Source organism: Falco biarmicus, chromosome 8, assembly GCF_023638135.1.
Source record: "Falco biarmicus isolate bFalBia1 chromosome 8, bFalBia1.pri, whole genome shotgun sequence".
NCBI classification, from domain to species: domain Eukaryota; kingdom Metazoa; phylum Chordata; class Aves; order Falconiformes; family Falconidae; genus Falco; species Falco biarmicus.
In genome coordinates this window covers 56,119,826-56,140,921 of record NC_079295.1, presented here as the reverse complement: position 1 = coordinate 56,140,921, position 21,096 = coordinate 56,119,826, and the positions used below count along the sequence as shown (strand labels likewise).

General features: G+C 46.8%; 1 protein-coding gene and 1 long non-coding RNA gene across 2 annotated transcripts in view; both read left to right on the top strand.

Annotated features, from left to right (window-relative positions):
• Positions 1-21,096, top strand: part of NSD1 (nuclear receptor binding SET domain protein 1) — a 65,974-nt gene that overhangs the window by 29,079 nt on the left and 15,799 nt on the right. Inside the window, 16 exon segments of the mRNA XM_056349456.1 lie at positions 41-162; positions 293-575; positions 2,370-2,476; positions 3,548-3,617; positions 4,369-4,487; positions 9,262-9,405; positions 9,801-9,924; positions 10,510-10,710; positions 12,124-12,303; positions 12,635-12,791; positions 13,088-13,293; positions 13,891-14,003; positions 16,623-16,892; positions 18,206-18,322; positions 19,715-19,856; positions 20,291-20,397. Of these exon segments, the coding sequence (XP_056205431.1) occupies positions 41-162; positions 293-575; positions 2,370-2,476; positions 3,548-3,617; positions 4,369-4,487; positions 9,262-9,405; positions 9,801-9,924; positions 10,510-10,710; positions 12,124-12,303; positions 12,635-12,791; positions 13,088-13,293; positions 13,891-14,003; positions 16,623-16,892; positions 18,206-18,322; positions 19,715-19,856; positions 20,291-20,397 (2,462 nt within the window).
• Positions 5,222-7,652, top strand: LOC130153956 (uncharacterized). Its single transcript, XR_008823551.1, has 2 exons — positions 5,222-6,317; positions 7,129-7,652. It is a non-coding gene; the product is annotated as an uncharacterized LOC130153956 (long non-coding RNA).

Genomic DNA, 21,096 nt, shown 5'->3' with positions numbered 1-21,096 from the left:
CTCGAAAACACAGTCTTGAAGCTGCTTTCCTTTTTCTTAGTACATTCAGAGAGGAAACGCCTTAGGAAGCCAAGTAAACGGCTTCTGGAATATGCAGAAGAATATGATCACTTATTTGCACCCAAGAAAAAATCAAAGAAGGGCCAGGAGCAACTGCAGAAGGTAGGTGAACACTAATGTGCTCTTCATGGTTATTACTCTGGGGCTCTGGTCTGCATGCTTTTGATGACTTCTTGCTGTGTGCAGTGCCATGCAGGATGAATGTTTTCACCAACATGTTTCACTATGCTAGGTGAATTCTGTGGCGAGGTCTGAATTTGAAGGAGGTCTTCCTGCACGATGTAGTCCTGACAGAGATACCCAGCAGGGGCCAGGTTCTTTGATTTCAACTCCATCTTCAACCAAAGGGTCCCCTCCCATCCTTGAAGCAGAGTGCTCCTTCTCAGAACTAGGATCCCACTCCACTGATCAGCTTCTAGAAGAAACTACAGATTTTCCAGAGCTGGTGCTGTCATCTTCAGATGTTTCTGAAGTTTCTGCTTCTCCAGATGCAGAAGAGAGATTCCTGAAATCAGGTAAATTGGGAGGCTGTGTGATTCTGTTCCCATAAGTGATGTGTCAAGTTCAGCAGAAATTGTTGCTTCAACCAGCGTGAAAAGGTTAGTAGCTGTTGATGTGTTAGTGTGGTTTTTGTTTTGCTTCGTTCAGTGACCTTTACTGGTGCTGGGAAGGGAGACAGGGCAGGTGCAGTGGGTGATCCAGTGAGCTGGATGATTACACTTAACTATTAGCTTTCTGTAGCGTGTGATGGTCCTCCTTGTGTCCTGGCACAGAATGCCCCTTTGTCCAAACGAAGGAAGTCATAGCTTCTTCTCAGAGTCCTGGCCTTCTGTGCCTGCAAGCAGGGGCATTCCTTTAGCTTGAACGTCTCTTGCTACTGTTAAAACCCTTCAGATGAATATTGCTGTGCTGAGGTTGGTATGCAAAGTCTAATCTGCATAGCTTGTGGGGTGTCTTTTTGCTTCTTGGTGAGCTCGGAGAATTGTAGCACAGAAATCCCTCCAGAAACACTTTTTTTTTTTTTTCATAGAGGTTCTAAGCATCTGTAGAAATTGTCAGAGACTTGTACTAGCAGCAAGCCAGGGCCTTAGCTTTTGGTAAGGCACAGTGTACAAAGAACAAATGTGGTCTCATGGACCTTCCCCCTTTCCAGCAGTCAGTGTCAGGGTCTACAAATTTGCAACACATTCATTCTCTGGTATTGTCTAAAGCCATTTCCAAGGTGAAAGTCCTGGTAGCACTGTTCCTCTAGTAAGGAGGCTATGGTGAAAAAATTAAACCAAGTAGAGTGAGAGGTATGGTCACTTGGAGGTCAGTTAGCCAGTTATGTGTGAGAGCGGAGGGATTGCCTTTGGGGGCTTGTGGGTGTCAGATGGAAATGGAAAGTTGGAGACGATTAAAGGAGGAAAAACAGAGGATGTGAACTTGAGGTTGGAGATGCAGGAGAATAGTACAGGGTGCAGTAGTAGAAGCAAACATCCAGCGTGCAGAGATTGCTTAGCTCTTCCCCCTCCTGAGAAAACCTGCTTCTTGCTGAAGCACAGGGAGCCTAAGCTGTGGGTACAGGCTTGCCTTGAGAATGCTGCTGAGTTGTCCCTGCATAAGGTGTCTGATGTGTAAGCAGTGCGGGCAGAGGTGTGTCACAGGAAGGACACAGCTGAGGCTGATATAGCAGGCAAATGAACAGGGTAGGATGGGTAGCAGGCTGTTTCTGTGGAGTGTCTTGCACTCATGGCATCATCATTTCCAGGTCTTTCTAAGTAGATACTGTTGCCAAAATTAATGTGGATGCATCTACGTCTAGCAGTTTGTTACTTCCCTGAGTGCCAGCAAAAAGCTGGAGTAGGAAATGGTGCAGGTTACAGCTAGTCTGGAGTGTCTTTTCCCTGGTAGTTTTAACTGGGAGCGTATCCTTTAGCCTGTTTATTATGTGCAGCATGAGTGCTGGTGGGAGTGACGTGGGAGTGGAGGCAGGGCTGTATTTGTCAGTGGTAGGACTGGCCTATGCCAGATCAAAGTGGCTGGGAAATTATGATCTGAATCGCACTGCCAGGATGTTACCTGCTGGCATTGACTTCATAGTCTCTCTTCTGTGGGTGGATTTTTGTATTACTTAGAGGTATGCCTGAAGGTCATGGCAGACAGGTCTGTTTTTGTGGAAGTTGTACAGAAACACGAATGGGGGTCTTTGGCCAAAGAGCTTATCATCCCAAAGACCAAGGTGAAGTGGATCGTTTTGAACAGTTGTCTGACATTTGCTGAACGGTGTTAGTCTGACTGAAGAGAAGAAAACCCCTGTTTCATTGCAGGAAACTTTGAAAGCAAGCGTCAAAGGAAGCCCACTAAAAAGCTCTTGGAATCCAATGATTTGGATGCTGCCTTTATGCCAAAGAAGGATTGGACTCCCCAAAAGAAGGTATTTCCCTTCTAGCTCTTTTGAAAGCCAGCCTAGACAGCAGACCCTGCTGTATGAGACGCGGTACAATGGGCTGTGGTTTTTTGTTGGCTGTGGCCCAGCAAAGGTCCACCCTTCCCAAAGGTGCTGGTTGCTGTGTTATGATGAAGAAATCTACTGAATACAGATGTGTTCCCTGCCCCTCCCGACTTCTAATGGGGATTGGGTAGTTTTGGCTGTAAAATCTCTTCTCTTCATTGATTTATATGGAAAAGGAGTCAGCTGGATGCTGGCTAGGAAGGTGTGAGTAGAAATATTCTGTGCAGAGGCTTTCTGTCACTGTTATGCTGCAGTGTAGCTTGAGCTTGAACCTAGGCTTTGTCCTTTTCTGTCAGATTTACTCTGAGTAGTTTCCTTTGTTACCTTCCCAAGTGAGCTGGCAAATGGTACCTGAGTGCAGAGCTTGTAGCAGGATGGAGGCTTGAGTTGTATCACATGTAATATACAGTGCTTGGTGCAGATTTTTAAAGAAAACGCTGCTCTTCTCCACTAAATACTCGATATTCAGTGACAGGGTTAGGGAAAAAAAAACAACTTGTAAAGAATTATTTCAGGTACCTGTGCTGGACCTGTTGCCACTGTTTCTAAGGTTGATTAGTAACAGTTTTCATCCTTTCCTTTTTATCTCTGTGTGGCACAGTCTTAATGCAGTTATCATGGTTGCAGTAGTGCAGAGGCCAGTGTATTTCAATCTTAAGCTCCAAAAAGTGTGATGCCAGAAGAGTCGCTCTTCCCAGCACCTTACAGGGTGCTAGCAGCCTTTTTGGGAGAGCTCAGAAAACAGTGGAATGATGCTGGTGAGCATAAGACACAGCAGACTCAGCATTCCTCCCTGCCCAGAGACTGATTTTTCCACATGGGATATGTCACACACACCTCCCAAATATTTTCTTGTAAAGTCTCTAATCACCGATGAATTCATTACCTGATCTGTAAGTTACACACTGCAGTCATTTGTAAAGGCTCTGAGTGGCTGTGGAACGTGCATTTCTGGTTTCCATCTGGTGACTTGACTCTGTTGTGTATTTGTAGGGTACTGGCCCTTCGGAGAGTGACAGCTCTGAGCTCTACTCACCAGCTCACTTCTCGGACCTGGGAGAAGGTAAGTGAAGGCAGGGCTGTGGGGGTAGACTGCTGATGTTTGGATCAGTGCTTGTGGCTGTGCGTGTGTGAGGGCCTACAGAGGGTGCTTGCCTCAGCTGAGGCAGTGGCGCAAGAAATGGGTACCGAGATTGTTTACCCATGGTCCTGTTACGCCTTTGATTTCCCTGTGGAAAGTGGAGATGGTGGGCTCATATTTCCATGAGATGATGTTTGCTTCTCATTCATAGTCTGGGTGCTTGAAGGAAACTTACCAGCACGAGTCCTGTACCAATATGCTGTCTTTTGCCTGCTGACATGCTGTGACCAGGCTCAGTGGTGGCTGCCCTGTCCCATGGATGATTCTGCATTGTAGTCCCTCCCTGTCTGCCTTCCTGTTGCATTGGGATCGACATGAGGAAGTTTTTGTTGCAGTGTGGTGGCAGGAGGTAGTTGTCAGCATTCGATTAGCAATGTAAGCTTTGTGTTGATAGCATTTCTTCTTTTCTGCTGGATCTGTCTCAGGAAAGTCAGTGATACTGTTCAGCAGCCTAGCAAAAGAAGCTTAAACCAGTATGAATCAGTGGTCTTCTGATAGCTGCAGGACAGAGGGCAGACTGCTTGGAGACTGGTATTACCCCAGCCATTGTGCCCTGAAAGACAGTGGCACCCAGCCTGAAACTCTCAAAAAGGGTGTAGAACTTGCTGGTGGCACTGGTAACAAGGGAATTATTTCTGCATTTTCCTTGACTGGTCTTTCTGTTGCATCCCAGCTTCTGAAAAACTCTTGGAGAAGCAGCGGAAACGGAAAAGACAGCGCCATCCCTCTGCTGCAATGCATTCCAAGAAGGAGAGAAATGAGGAAGGGCTGGGGGAGACTCCACACTCTGAGGTACTGTTGGGTCTTCCTACCTGCTGTCATCCCTGTAACCTGTCTGCTGTTTCCCAAGGTACTTTGCAGAGCCTGGACCAGGTCCTCTTTGGCTGGCTGGCGTGTCAGTTGGGAGTTTGTCCCACTGATGTAGTTGCATGAGCTGGGGTTGAAGCTTAAAATACCACCTTGATGTAGTAGCTATTTCGTGATGACTGCTTAACTCCGGCTCAGTTTTTAAGCTGCTACCAGCTAATTCTCTTGGAGAGAGGCTGTTCTGATCTGATGGAACAAGGTTTTGCCTGGCATCTTGCTTTGCACCTCAGAAGGTCTAACTGCTGTAAAAAGTCTTCTCTGGTGGTGGTGGGAGTCTCTTGCCCTTTCACGCACCAGTACGAAGCACAAGCACTAGACTGTGGACTTCAAACCCTTCTTCCACTTGCACCTGCACGCCAGGGTGAGCAAGCACCATGTTGGAGGGGATGGGGGGGACTGTCTGTGACTGCTCACAGGAGCCTCCAGCAGAAAGGGATAATTGGGGCAACTCCCTTCTACTGCATCCCAGTAGAGTCGGCATAAAAATATCTCTGACAAGCACATTTTGCCTTTTAGGAATGAGCCAGGTATCACCAAGTGTAGGGGAAGCAAGACTTTTCCTGGGAGAGGCGGGACACCTGGGCCTCTCACCATCGCCTCTCACTTCCAGTGGCCCAGGTTCAGCAGCAGGCTGTTCTGTCAGGATAGTCAGTATGTATTTCAGGAGCCAATTATAAACATATATTGTTGTATTATTTGTTGTTACACAGCTTCCAGGAGAGCACAAACCTCACACTGCTTTGTCTGAGCAGTGCCAGCCACCCTACTGCTACTGCTTTTTGAAAAGGGCGTTTCTGATGGGGGTGGTTAAGTGGGGTAATACCCCTGGGCCATGCAAGCCTTCCTGTGATGTGTTAGTGCTCTTTCTGAAGTGTGCTCACCTGGACTCGTGTTTCATAGAAGGCTGTACAAATACCTTTGCCAATGCTGGGTGGGGGGAAGTTAACACTGTCTGCTGTTAGGTACCCGCTAAGAGACTGGCTCAGCTCTGAGCCAGCAAACTCTCTGTCAGTCTTTTAGAAGGAAGAGGGGGCAATTCAGAGCAGCGAAGTAGCTAGGCCATGGCTCTGAATCCTGCATCCAGCATTCCCTGCAGAGGAGGCCCAGGGAGTCTTAACTGCCTCCAGCCTTTAGACATCTGAGTTTAGTACCTGGTTAGGTGTATGTAAACCATGCCAAAAATTGCGATGTTTGGCACCTTTTGCCAGCATCCCATTTCTCTGTGATTGTGTCTCTTGAGCCGCTGTGGTGAGAGCGTTCACCCTTTGGCTTAGGTGAGTGCATGGGTACTGGTGAGTATTGGGTGCTGTGGAGATGCAATTGTGCTTTCATGTGGAATGTGAACCATGCTGGTCCCTAAGTGACTTTCCATACACCTTGCAAGGATCTCCACTTTGTGCTGAATGGTGCTAGAAGAAATAGACAGTCTGATGATACAGCGCAGTGAAGCCTTGGATCCAGCTGCTTTCAGAGGAAAAGGCAGCAGAGGAAAGCTGGTCTGCCTGGGCTGAACTAAGCAGCTTTCTCTGTTCTTGCCTGTCTGTGGAGTGAGGAACGCAAGTTTACAACATCAGGGTAGCAAGAGACTGAGAGAAGGGGATGGAAAATACTGTTGAAATCGTTGTCAAGGCAGGGTTGTGAGCCAAGGGCAGGCTGTGCCAAAGAACAGGCCAGGCTTTTGAGGATGTGCCAGGTACAGCAGCAGAGATAGCTCTGGAAGAAGACCCAAGATGAGAGACCTGCCCTCAGTAGGAGGTATGTAGTTTTGCAGTGCTCATGCTACATGCTGGGTAGGGAAAGGAGGGGGAATGGTGTGACAGGTTCTTTTGAGTGATGGCCTTGAACGTTGATTCTCTTCTCCCTTTTCACAAAGCACAAGTATCTGGCTTTGCCCATCCTGCCTAGCTCTGACATTCCCTTCCCTATGATGTTCTGGGAGCACTGGTTAAAATAAGGCTAAGATCCTGGCCTGTGACATGTGCAGATTGGCCAGCTCTTTGTGGAACCAAATAGGATGGGTTTAGGCTGAAAAAGCAAGGCTTGAGCATGCTGTGCCACACTGGGCGGTGTGGGCCCGGTTGTTAAGGTAGCAATGATGCTAGCAAATGCTTTCAGATCTGAAGAGGGAGTTGCTGCTTAATGTTATATGACTCCTGGCTTCATTTGAGTCTCCCATTCTATTAACACGTGAAACACGGCCATCAGGATGCAAACCAAGGAGTCCTAGTAGACAGCAGCCAGAAGGATGGAAAGATGAATCAGTTCTAAATCCCTCATACCTCTGTTTGCAGCAAATCTGCGTATGTCCCGTCCCCCCCCGCCCCGCTTTGAAAACACTATCTTGAAACCTTAGCTACAGCAGGAAGCTAGTGCCACTACTGACAGGATGGGTGGTGCTTGTTCACCAGCACCCTGCCCCTCCTGACAGGGACCTCAGTGACCATAAGAGGGGCTGAGCTCATTTTGTGCCTGTAACACTGGGGCCCCAGCAGAAGCAGAAGCTAATAGCTGATGTTGTTTGCCCATACCAGTAGCTGATTAACCCTGCTCTTGTTCTTCGTTACAGTGACCCCTGCAACCCTGAGGTCACTGCTGAGCTGAGCAGAAGAGGGAGCACCTATGTAGGAATAGGAGGACCTGAGCTGTAACCAGTCCTTGGAGCACCGGTCGCCGGTGCTGCTTCTGGAGCATTCCAGGAGCCAAAACAAGTATTTGGGCCAGAGGGCTGCCTTGCAGCAGACTACGTAATTCCTAGCAGAAATACAGCTGTAGGAGCTGAAATAGCATAGCACTTAGCTTGAATAGATGCTATTGTGTATGGAGGCAAAGGTGGCCGTTGTCTTCTTGGATGATTTTTTTACCAGTGCTGTAGAGACCTTTCTCTTCCCTCTGCCAGGGCTGTGTAGTAGGGTGGCAGCAGTTTATGTGCTCCTTATCAGTATTCCTGCAGGCTGCATCACTGCCAGCCTTCTAGTGAGATTGTGATCATAGTCTAAGGCTGTACACCATATAGTGTGTTGGACTGGCAGTAGTTTGTAGCTGGGACTGAATTTTTTTTTTGTGCTCAATAAAGGCAATTTATACTATTCATCTTTGTATTGTGTGCTTTAATACACTGTCAGTGCACCTGTGCGTCATTGCTCCACAGAACTCAAATGTTTTTGAAATATAGGCTTTAAAATGTCCCCAAATAAAAGCAGCATACTGCTGCATTTGGGGATGGGGGGAGGGAATAAAAAAATAATAAAGAAAAAGAAAAAGGCAAAGGAAGCATTGTTATCTGACCAGAATACCAGCTCCAGGTTTTTTTTTAAACTTTGGGAGATCTTTATGTCTGTTTGCCCAGACTAATAAATGTTTGAGGTTACAAGCTTTACAAGCACCACAACTTGGACTGACACTCCTCCCATACACAAAGTGGTTCGAAGCTCCCTCTCGTGATCTTTAGCTGGACACTTGGTGCCAAGCAGGCCTAAGGATATGAGAGTGGTGGCTGCTGTCCCTGCCAGCAGTTTGAATTCCTCACAAGGTGTTTCAGTTGTACAGTTTGTGTCTGGGCATACACTGGGTATGGCTTGGTTACCCAAGGAGGAACTGGCAGCTGCACACTGAGAGCACTCAACCAGCTGCAGTGGGCTGTGATATTAAAAAACAGCAGAGTCTTTAAATGTTCTTCCTCAAAGCACTTAGCTAAGGGCATCAGTTCGGTGCAGTATTCATTAATGGCCCTTAAGGTTAAACCACTCTGGAGTGGCATCTGGGGCTGGTGAGACTATTGAAGTGTTGCCTAGACTGTACCTGAGAGCCTGGTGGTGGCAGGATGGCGTCCTTAGCTTTTAGTTGCCTGTCCTGACAAAAGTGAGGGCCACGTGCAACTCCAGGACAGCACTATCTTGTAGAAACAAGTGTCTCTAGGGTATCTGCTGCTCTCCTTCCCTCTAACAGTGTCTGGGCAGGTTCCATGGACACATCGGAAGGTGTCCTTCCACCTTGGGAAACCTCATGGCAGGGCCCCTGACTTGGCCCGTGAGGGTGCGGTTGCACTGTTACCATTTAAACCCCATCTCAGCAGGATGCTCTTTCACCAGTAGATGTTACAGTCAGTGCTGTGATACCTGTACAGGACAAATGCTTGTGAAAGACTCACCGGCCCCAGCAGGGTGGTGGTGTAAATGCCCTGCTGCACTGTTCGCTTTGGTGTCGGCCAGTTAGTTCATACTAACACAGGCCTTGAGTACCTGCCTGTATTTAACATGGGTCATGACAAGCCGAGAAATGCATGGGGAAAAGCCTGGCTCGTTTGCTGGGTGACAGTTGCAATAAAGATAATGTGAAGTTTTTCATTTGCATTTCCAGTGCAAGCAGACATCAGGATGCTTCAGACTATTCCAGCCTACCTGATTTGTTTCTATGCAGGGCCATACCTTCCTTCCTCAGCCATGACTCTTAGCGAGGAGTTATGCGCAGGGAAATAGTTGTGTTCAGTACTGTGTATTTTTTAATCATCTAGTAAACTAAGAGCTCTTTCCTTTCTTGTAAGTCTTTTGGTGAAACTGTATGGGGGATGTTCTTTCCAGGGTGGGTAACACACACAGACCAATTATGAAACCTGTTACATGCTCAATGGCTGAATTTGTAGTTTCCAAGTCAGGAGAGGAACTACTGACAGCCCTGATTCTGGATTTTTTTTTTTAAAAAGGGGGAGACATCGGTTCACGGAACTGCTGCAAGTCCCAAAGAGGGTAATGAAGAGGGGTCGGAGAACGACCATGGAGTGCCTTCGTCCAAAAAAATGCAGGGGGAGCGTGGAGGAGGAGCAGCTCTCAAGGAGAACGTGTGTCAGGTAATGTTCTTGAAGGATCTCTTTGAAACCGTACCACTATAAAGCATTTTTGTGTAACTTCTGGGACATGCTGGTGCCCCGACTACCCTAGGTAGCCTCAAGGTGCTTATTGTAGATTAACCCCCTTGTGCTCTGAATTGAATCTTTCCTCTGTGATTGTTTCTCCTCCTGCTAAAGTTCACAGATGTTAGGATGATGTAACCAATGCAGAATTCATTTTGGCTGATGCATGGTAGCAGGCACTGGATGGCAAATGGCAGTGATGATGCACAAACCGCCTGCATTAACTGACAAAAGGAAAACAAGTGTTTTTCCACAGGGGTGTCTGCTGTTTGTCTGGGATGAGTTGGGAAAGGAGTTCACTCAGAGTTGACATTGTGCTTCTTTCCCTGTAGATCTGCGAAAAGCCAGGGGAATTATTGCTGTGTGAGGCGCAGTGCTGTGGTGCTTTCCACCTGCAGTGCCTTGGGCTCTCCGAGATGCCAAAGGGCAAATTCATCTGCAATGAGTGTTCCACAGGTACGGCAGCTTTTGTGAGTGCAGAAGGACAAGAGTTGCTTGCTGCATGCTTACCTGGCGCTTCTTTTGCTGGAGCAGTGTGCCTGCAGTAGGGCTATTAACTAGCTCTCGGTCCTCTGATTATTGGTTTGATGTTTGATAACGACTTTCTAATTAATTGGTCTTGCTGTTGATTCTAATTGGTCTTACTGTTGATTCGGGCATGTGGGATGTGAAGAAGTGAACGTCCAGGATCTGGTGGGAAAGAGAAGGAGAAATTTTGTATCTAGGAATAGGGAGAGAGAGATAGTGGGACAGATGAGTCTGGAGTAGGCTGGAAAGGGTGAAATGTCTAAGTGGGATTGTTGATTTTTGTCTGTCTTATTTTTCCCCAGCCTGAAATCACAGCTGTAATAATGTTGGGTTTTTTGATTTGTACTTTTATGGCAACTGCAGGCAAGAACAGCCTGCTGCAGAGACCTGTGCTTTGGGATAGGTACAGCAGGCTGGGAAGTTGTGCTCTGCTAATATGCAGCCTAGTGGAAGCTCAGGTCTTCATTTAGCCCTTTTATGTGCCTGGTGTTATGTCTGTTGCTCTTTCTCCAGGGGTCCATACCTGCTTTGTGTGCAAGAGCTGCGGGGAAGATGTAAAACGGTGTTTGCTGCCCCTCTGTGGGAAGTATTACCACGAAGCATGCATACAAAAGTATCCGCCCACGGTCATGCAGAACAAGGGCTTCCGATGCTCCCTGCACATATGCATGACTTGTCATGCTGCTAACCCAGCAAACATCTCTGCATCTAAAGGTATCGAAATCATCTAGGGGATGTAGTTATTTTGTTTCACGTCCACTGTGCAGTTACCTAGCCCACTAGATCTTCCTGTTGGTTCCCGTCCTTGCCACAGGGCTTGCTGTAGCATTTGCCGAGGAGCAGCTTCTCTCAGGGGAGTGGAGGGGTGGTGTCGGTGCGTGAGTATGTGAGGCTGCTGCTTGTCAGCACTCCCGATGGTCAGGCATAGCAGCTAAAATGTTCTCCTCTGGCCAGATGCTTAGACGCCTGCACGTCCAACGATGCCACATGCCTCTCTGGGTTTTTGAATTAAGTCTCTGGAGCTGTACAGACTCCCTCATGTTTTTCCTACCTACGTTTCACTGTGGCAGTGCTGCAGATGGTGTCTGCTTAGCAGCACTGGCTATCAAGGCAACAACATAGAGAGCAGCATAGTGAAAACTATGATATTATTAAAATTCTCTGGGTTTTTGTAATGCAGATTCTCGTCTTGTAGTAGTGACACCCTTGGGTTGAGCTTCTCAGGCAAACATTTGTTTGAGCTGTTTGCAGCAATACCTTGACCTTTATCTCATATGATTAAGCTTAAAACTTTCATGTGATTGCCTTGCATGTTTGGTTCTGAAGCTGCCTTTCTTTAAGTCTTTGGTGTCTTAAGATGAGTGACGATGGGACCAGCTCTATTTTTATACTCAGGAACTGTGTTAAAGTTGTCTTTCCCCCCCTGCCCCATATCAATATTTGGTGTAAGGACAACAGTCAGGCCTAAAGCCCCTAGCTGACTGCTTCCCCACTGAACCTCAGCGTTGTGTTCCTCTGACTGCTGCTTCTTGGTGGTCAAATTTACCCCTTTCCTCACACCTCTTCTCCCTATTACAGTCTCTTGTGAGGAGCTGAAAACAGCTTTCAAAAATCTTGGATAGATTAAGCCTGTAGGCAATTCTGAGTTCTCTGTTCAAGAATTTCAGGGGAAAATTTGATGAAGTGAAGAGGCAAGTGTCGGTGTTTTCAGAAGCTACATGGATTGGTTTTGTTATGTGCAGCTAAGCACTCAGAACACACCCTCTGCGATTACTGTCAGAGCTAATTTACTAATTATTTGTGTATGATAGGAAGCATTTCCAGTCTGTGAACTCTTGAACTGTTTTCTGCACAGCATGCAGGAGGTTTTTCACTTCTAAATAATAAAAATGTATGTGTTATATACAAACATATATAAAATATATTTATAATTTTATATATTTTTAATGTATATTAAACAGTGTAATAGGAATCTAGTGAGTGATGTCATGGACGGTCTATAAAAATCACCCTTTCCCAAATATCACCTGTTTTGCTCATTTTAAGCTTAGGCTAGTTTTGGCAGGAAACAAAAAAAATCACCCTCCTTTAGAGGTTCACTCTGTTCCTGACATCTTGTGGTGCTAGGTCGCTTGATGCGCTGTGTGCGGTGTCCAGTTGCATACCACTCCAATGACTTCTGCCTCGCTGCTGGGTCCGTGGTCCTCGCCTCCAACAGCATCATCTGCCCCAACCACTTCACTGCACGGAGGGGCTGTCGCAACCACGAGCACGTCAACGTCAGCTGGTGCTTTGTCTGCTCGGAAGGTGAGACAGTCTGTGCTAGGTCCCCTGTCACCAAGGAATGCCTTGATAGAAAGTCATTAGAGCAGGCAGAAGCTTTGCCTGTCCAGAATGTGCCAGTGACAACTGCAGAGAACAAACTGTCTTCGTGTTCATCCCCATCTGAGTCCAGTTTCAGGCTAGGACTTTTTCTGGATCCTTAGAATGGTTCTTTTTGCAGCATGAGTAGGGCACAACATTTGAAAAGGGTTTGCAGAAGAGCATCATGCCCTTTTCCCAGCTGTGTCTGTCTGGAAGTGTGGAGTCCAGGGCTTCTGCACAGTGACTGATAAATTCCTCCTCCTTTTCTTTGCAGGGGGCAGCCTTTTATGCTGTGAGTCATGCCCGGCTGCGTTTCACCGTGAGTGTCTAAACATTGAGATGCCAGAGGGAAGCTGGTATTGTAATGATTGCAAGGCAGGCAAAAAGCCACACTACAAGGAAGTAGTCTGGGTGAAAGTTGGGCGATACAGGTAGGTGAAGGTAGAACAGACTTACCCCCATGTCTTCTTCATGCAGTGCTCATGGTGATTGAGGTGAGAAGCTGCTCCTCTCTGCAGGGTACAGTGCAGCAGCCTGTGGCTTTTTTGCATGCATGTAGCAGTTGGTAAAATGGGTTCTTTCATCCTCCAGTAGCCTCTGGTCTCCCCACCAGCCTTGCTGATAGCCCTCACACACTTTTTCCCCGTGTCTCCATACAGTAGCATACTTCTCAGGTGGTTGCAAGTGGGGAAGCCAGAGGTTTCACCTGTCCTTGCCTGCGTTGCAGGTGGTGGCCAGCTGAGATTTGCCATCCTAGGACAATTCCTGTCAACATCCAGAAGATGAAACATGACATCGGTGAGTTCCCTGTGCTGTTCTTTGGCTCCAAGGATTACCTCTGGACCCACCAGGCCCGTGTGTTCCCTTACATGGAAGGTGATGTCAGCAGCAAAGACAAGATGGGGAAGGGCGTTGATGGCATATACAAGAAAGGTAACTTGTCTTCATCCAGGGAGGTATATGTTCTTTTTCTCTTCGTTCCCACTTGGAGAAGTAGCATTCTTGTAACAGAGAAAAATGTCGTCTTAGAGCTAAAGTGAAATTAAATTTATAGAATGAGCTGCTGCTTCTCTGTCATCCAGTGCACTCAGAATTTTCATTGGTCTGACTCCTAGAGAGGGAGAAGGGTGTGCAGATCTTGAATGCTTCTCCAGCTCTGATGTAGCAGCTCTAAATCCAAGTGAGTTGCTGCTTTGTCAGTTTCCATGTGTCTAATAAAGCCATTATCTGTATAGAAAAATGCACTTGAGAGCTGTGAATGCAGCTGCCCGACACCTCTTCCCAAAAGCAGGCAAAGCTAGCTGACAGTTTGGATGCTTTATCACCCATGGGCAGGCCCCTTACCGTAACTCCTGTGACTGTCCTGCTGCATTGGCCTTTTCTTCACCCCCGACAGTGAACTTCTCTGCCACTGAAGTACGTGGCCAGGGAGGTTTGCTTGTAGGACTGGGAGCACTGGGTGGACATTGGCAGCCCGGCTCTGTCTGAGCAGAGAGAGTTCCTCATAACACAGCCTGTTCTCTCACTTAGCTCTACAGGAGGCTGCAGTAAGATTTGAAGAGTTGAAGGCACAGAAGGAACTAAGACAGCTTCAGGAAGACAAAAAGAATGACAAGAAACCTCCTCCCTACAAACACATCAAGGTGAGGGCAGGTAGTGGGGGGACAGGTGCAGAACAGAAGTCTTGAGCTCTCGGTGCACGTGATTTACAAGTAGATAGAAACATTTCTACTGGTTGGGCATCTTGCTGCATTTGAAAGTCACTTTCGTCCTCTTGGCGTCTTCAGTCATCCTCCACAGGATTCCTGTATGCACAGAGCTGTATGGAAGCTGAACACCAGTAATGGAGGTACTCTGATTTACTGGAACAGCTCTGGACATCTCAGTGCTGTTCATTGCCAGTTTTGTGGTCTGAAGGAAGTGTCTCTCCACCTTGAGAACTTAGGGGAGAGTGCTAGTATGCTAGCTAGTGCTAGTGTACAGTATGCTCGTGTACCGTATGCTACTGATGGCAAGGTGGGTGTCCCAGGTGCTGCAAGATAGAGGATGGTCAGGGTGCAGTGGAGCAGAGCTGCGTGAAGTATCTTGTTTCATCTCTGCTATTGTTTTATATCTTTATCTGTATCAGTTGGTGACTGGACAGAAATACTAAAGCGGATGGATGAGCTGGAATATCGGCCCTTTTGCAGAGTCTTGGGGAACGCTTCATGTTTAGGGCTGTGTTTTGAGGTAGAATTGGGGCAACAGTAGAAGTTCTACAGGATGGAGGTGACTTGAGAGGGGAGCTAGGGCCAAGTGGGTGCATATGCTTGAGATGTGGCTCCAGACTGATCAGAAACCAGGGACTCGGGGACTGTTCTTTTTTTCATTGCATCTGTCTGCTCCTTCCCTTTTTCATGTGGCAAACTATGAAAGCTTAAATGATTTCTGGCACTTTTTGTTTCTGGCTAGAATTTCTAGGCAGGCAGGTATATCCTGCATGAGATACTATATGTACAGTGTAAAAACCACAACTGAATGCTGTGGCAGCAGTGTGGGCCAGGCTGCTTCAGTGGAGGAAACACAGTTTCTCATTATAGATATTTTTAAGCCTGTCTCTGGCTGCAACGTGAAGGAACTTTGGAAGCAGTTTGGAGCCTTTGAAATACCCTTTTAATATAAATAATAATGGCCATGGTTGTTAGCTATGGCAGCTCTTCTGAGGTCTGTATGCAAGTTGTTTGTCTCTGTGAAAGCAGAGCAGTTTGCAGGAGCATACGGTGAACTGGAGAAGACTTCAGGGTGGAATGGCCAGAGCTGGCTGTGTCCGCTCCCATGCTGGCCGAAGGAGATCAGCACCCTGGGGGTCCATCCCAAGGAGCACCAACATGAAAGGCTGCTGTAAAATACACTTGGGATCCTTCGTCACATCAGGATTGTGGCTAGTCCAAGCATCGCCCTGTTTTGGAGCTGGTTTTGTACTAGCAGTGCCTCAGAGAGTAGGGAAGGCTTGCAGGACACGTGTGCGTGCTCAGACGCTGTGGTCGCTTGGAGTGGCAGTGCCAGAGCCAGCAAGGGCACCTCTGTCTGCCTGGCGGTGGGCTGACCTAATCGTGTGAGTCTCATCACTCTTAATGAGGTGATGAACTAACAGCCTGAGTAAGAGATGGGAAGCAGCAGAGAACAGAAGAGTGACGAGGAAGGTTGAAGGTGGGAGGCAGTATTAGGATGAAGGAGAGGCTGTGTTGAAGAGATTAATCAGGGGTTTCTGCAGAGTTTGCTTTTGAACAAAAAAAGGAGGATCAGGGCTAGGGCAGCCTCAGGCAGGCTGCCAGCATGGCAGCTTTGCTCTGTGGGTGGAACTAGATAAATTATGTGCAGGCTGGAATAGTTTTGCTAAGTGATCCCCTCCTTTCGTGTTCTGGGAGAGGAAAGGGAGCCGATGGTGTTGCTCACCTGGGCAAAGAACAGTGAGGAGCTTTTCTTCAGTGTCTCTCTTCAAAGTCCTGATTCTCTGTTGACTGCCTTTCAGCGTTTGCTGCCTTTAACCAAAACCAAAGGACCTTGCTCATGCCACAGACATGCCAGTCACTTCTTCACCTGGTGCTACGCTCTGCTTCCTTCTGGAGTGGTTTTTAGAGAGCTCCTTGGCTTAAATCTGAGGTCCTTTTTGGGCCTTCCAACCCCAGCCTACTCTGTTTTTTCTGTTTTTTCTTTGATTTACATCTGCAGGACAGTTGAGTGGCCTGGTGCCTAGGTAGACCCTCTGTACTCTGTCATGGGAATGCCAGCCTGGTTCTCATAGTGACAGCTGGGCGCACAAACCAGCTTGAAGGTAACAGATTCAAAAAAACAGGGCTGTAAGGAAAACCCGTAGCTTTTTCCTTAGAAAAGCACCTGACACTTAAAGAGACTGGAGAAGGTGTTGTTTCACAGAGAAGACGGTTTGGTGTCGGTCACAGGTATGGTGTGCACCCAACAAGAGGTCACGTGGGCTGGATGTAGGCACAGTGGTGTTGGCAAGGGGACATTTGGCAGCCTCTCCCCGCTTTAGGGTCATAGAAGACACACTGCACCAGGTAGTGCCTATGGGGCCCTGCATCCTCCTTAGATCTTCCCTCTAACTGTATATATAGTGTTCCCTGTACTGTGTCCTTCAGCCCCTTGCTGTAATTAACTAGCACTGCAACCTGTCAGCTCGTAGGCAAGGACTGAGTATAGAAGTGACTAGCGGGATAAACTGTGTTGTTCTTAAGAGCTAATGTCCTTCATGTGCATTCAAGGTGAACCGGCCGGTGGGTAAGGTGCAGATCTTCACTGCAGACCTGTCTGAGATACCACGTTGCAACTGCAAACCAACAGATGAAAACCCGTGCGGTCTGGACTCCGAATGCATCAATCGCATGTTGCTCTATGAATGCCACCCCATGGTCTGCCCTGCCGGGGAGCGCTGCCAGAACCAGTGCTTCTCCAAGCGGCAGTATCCGGAGGTACAAATTTTCCGCACACTGGCTCGAGGCTGGGGCTTGCAAGCCAAAACAGACATCAGAAAGGTACATGCTCTGTTGCTGTGCGTAATTTTCTCTTGCCACTTCTCCCTTGCTCAACATTGGTTTTGACAGATTTGAAGTAACGGCTAACTTCCCTAATTTGGAGACGACTTCTTGCCATAGAATGCTGTTTAGGAAAGAAATGGGTGAATTTAGCTTTTCCAGTCCTGACAAGAATGTTTTGGTTCAACTAACCAAGAAAATTGTTTGCATGTTGATGTCCCACAGGGTGAGAAAGATGATTGCTCTGTCTGCTTGTATGGATCATGAGCTTTGAGTACACCAGAACACTGACCTAAAAACAGTGCTCAGGATTTCCGGATGGGGAACAATGATTATACCTCCCCCCCATTCTTGAATAGCCAGGCTTTTCCAGCATGGGAATCTTGTATCAGAAACTGAAACCAGGGCTTGGGCCTTACAAAAGGTTAATATCCTGGAGATGGCTGTTATTATTGCTGAAACGGTTATCTCCAGCTAAAACACTTCTATATATATGTTTTTTCAAATCCAGAGAATAGTAATTCTGTGGACACACGTCTGTGCTGAATAAAGAAGGAAGAATGTTAAAAGCAAAAAGAACCCCAAAGCTAAAAAAGAGGAGAAGTGAAACAGAGGATAATTAGCGTAGTAGGAGAAGAATGTCTGAAAAAGGCCTAGGGACACCATGCTATGGGAGAGGGCTTGATAGCAGAAGGAAAAATGTGAGTCCGTCCTGTTTAGGCTTTGCTGCCTGCTGTGACACAGGTGAAAGAATCTCTCTGCTATTCACGCATAACGTGCCTGTTATGTTTCATTTTCAGCAGACAGCCTGGAAACTGCAAAACTCAGTTAAATGGAGGCGCATATTAGCCCCACTGCAGCAGAGCTGGCATTCCCTTTGACCGTAGAAGTACGGTCTCTGCGGTACTTCACTGCAGGGGAACTCCACGGATTCACTGCAGGAGCAGGTGCCCTAGGTGCATCACGCTGCTCGCTGCTCGGTGTGGTTGGTCCTCGAAGGGGTACCGTTTCCAGCTGGAATGCAGTTACACAGTGCTTTGAGCTTTGCAGCAAAGAGCTGTTCTTCTGGTTTGCTTTTATGCTGTCCTTGAATATTCTTTCTGTAGCACGAAGAATAATCTGATAGCTGTTGTTGCTTAATTTATTTCAAGTTATTTGTTGAGCATGTGAAATGGATGTATGATTCACTGAAGATTATAGGTCAAACTGGCTGCAAAGCACAGAAGATTTTTATGAAAAGGTTTCCACAAAGGAAATAGGAGTTAAGTTTTAGCACAGAGGTGGGTATCAGCTTGTTGTTTTCTCTGTGGCAGGGTGAATTTGTTAATGAGTATGTTGGGGAGCTAATTGATGAAGAAGAGTGCCGAGCCCGAATCCGCTATGCTCAGGAGCATGACATCACCAATTTCTACATGTTGACACTGGATAAGGTATGTGGAATGCATTTCTCTTGCCAGGATCCTAGACAAAAGTAAAATGATTGCAAGCAGGGCATGATAGCGGTCTTCTCCAGGAAGTAAAAAGGTACTAAGAGTTGCTGATGAGCTGGCCTGCATTTCCATTGAAGAGGAGACTAAAAGAACGGACGTAACATGCAGTTAGAGGAGCTTCAGGCTGGATGTTAGGATTTAGGGGGAAAGTCTGAACCAACAACTTTGGAGTTCATTCAGAACAGGTCGGGCAGTTGTCCGAGTATTGTAGATCCTGCTTTGGCGTAACAGCGTGAATTTGGCAACCTCGGGATCCCTCCCAGCAGCTGAACCCTGGAGAGTCCAGAACTGGACTGATGTGTGCCAGAGAAGGCATTGGCCTTCAGATGTACAAGTGTCAGGCACAGTGAGACCTTCATTTAAGTTGAGATCCCGTGTCTTGCTGATCTAAGTAAAGGGGTGGAATTTGTTACACCCACAGGCTCCTCAGTGAGTCCTGGAGGCCAGGCTGTTGGTATGAGGTCCTGGCTTTCAGAGGTAAGTAGTTTTGTCAGCTGTTTTTCACACTTTGTCGCTCAGCCTTAGAATAATTAGAAAGAAACCATGAAAGCAGGCATGGGAAGAAGCCGTCAAGTGTGGGACAGGATAGCAATATGATTGCTTTCCGGCTGTCCCCTGTTCTTGCTGGAAATCACACTGACCATATCTTTTTCTCCTTGTCTGACTGATCGGCAGGAGCAGGGTCAAAAGCAAGTGTTAATATCTCCCTCATTATTATAAAACCAAATCTTAAGTTGCAGCTGCCCTCTTCTCTCCAGCATGGTCTAACAAATGTAGTGTGCTGCACAGAAGCGTACCTCACACATTACATACTGTTCCTATTTTCCTTCTGTACACTGCTGTACAAGGAATAGGAACCGATACTTTTCTTTGAAGCAGAAGTTGGGGTCTGGAACCGCCAGTGCTGCCTTGGAAGTGTGCTGGTGTAGTGTTTATCCAGTACTGACACCGCAGGGAGAAGTAACTTCCCAGAAAGCAGCAGCAGCACTTCCCTGGCTGTTCAGGACCCATGTGCCTTTGAAGAGGAAGATGATGTTGTGCAGGAGGCTGTATTGCTGTATGATCTGCCAGCCCCGACCAGACATCAGTGTGTGAAGCTGGCTGAGTGTCTGTTGATTGCCCAGGCAACACAGCATCACCTGTCACTGACGCTCGGCTAAAACACATGTTGGAACTCAGGTGCTTTGCAAGCATCACCAGATGCCTCTGCTGTCATACTTTTCAGTACTGATCAATGCTTTCTTGGTATACTGGTACCTGGGCTGCAGTGGCTTGAGCAGGAGACAACAGTTTGTTAAATATGTTTTTCTGTTTTGTTTTTCTCAATTCCAGGATCGAATCATTGACGCTGGGCCAAAGGGCAATTACGCTCGGTTCATGAACCATTGCTGCCAGCCAAACTGTGAGACTCAGAAATGGTGTGTGAATGGCGATACTCGGGTCGGGCTCTTCGCAATTGTAAATATCAAAGCTGGTAAGGAGCCCCACTCTGTCAGTACCTGCAGTTAAAAGTGTGGGAGTGTTTGTCTAAGGAAAGGGGATGGTTTGTAGCTCCCTGGGAAGATACCTAATTTTTGTTTCCATATAGGCATTCATGAGACTTAACACCAGCATTTTACATAACGAAACATGTACATCCATGTTATAAATGAAATTTCATTATAGTTCTGATTTACAGGGCCAAGAAATGGAATTAAACACGTTTTAGCTGTTGTATGTGGTAGGAACATGGAGTTGCACTGAGTTTTCAGTCCACACAGATCTATGGGGAGATAAATAGTTGGTAACATTGTTGTAGTTGTGACAGTCACTTGTGGCATTGTATTTCAAAAGTACTTTTTACTTTAGCAGTAAGGTTCTGCCCCATAGTTCATTACAACTTGCTTGGTTTTGATCTGCTTGTGCCAGGGACTGAGCTGACTTTCAACTACAATCTGGAGTGTTTGGGAAATGGAAAGACCGTTTGTAAATGTGGTGCCCCAAACTGCAGTGGCTTCCTAGGAGTACGGCCAAAGGTATGATGCCTCCTTTAAGCTTTTGTTTTTCAAAATCACCTCTTTGCATAGATATGTATCACTTGTTGCAGGAAGGGCAATCTGCTTTTGGTCTGGCCATGAGAACACTTGAAATGAGTTGAATATTCAAGTTTTCATTCTAAGAGAGCAGATCTTAGACCTCAGTTGTTAAGAGTTTCTATAAATAATGACAGGAAATTGTATCTTACACCAAAAGAGTAAATAAAAGATTTTTTTTCAGAATTTTCTGCTTATTATCATGGCAATTTCCATTGCACTAGAGGAGCAAAGGACAGGCATGGGAAAGACCTAACACCGGATAACCAAGAAACCACAGCTCAGCCCATTTGCCAAAGTAAAGGCCTGAGTAAATTGTGAGCATGCATGGAAAGCCAGCAAACTCGCATTCCTCCAGACTGGAATTTCTTTAGAGCCAGAAGGCTTCTACATCACCATCTTTGCTGTAATAAGAAAAGTTACTGGTTTTTTTTCCTTCTTTTAATTAAGCAACCTGAGTTTACAGATCAGACAGGAATAAGAAATTTGCCATATCTGTAGTAGAAAAAGCACTAGCTTTTAGAATTCCCTGACTTTTGAGAGCTTCGGTTTTTAACTGTAATGTTGAGTAACAGGAATTGATTTCAATTACCTCCTTGTGTGAGCTGATTCTCACTGGGAAAAGGAAATAACAGGAGCAGT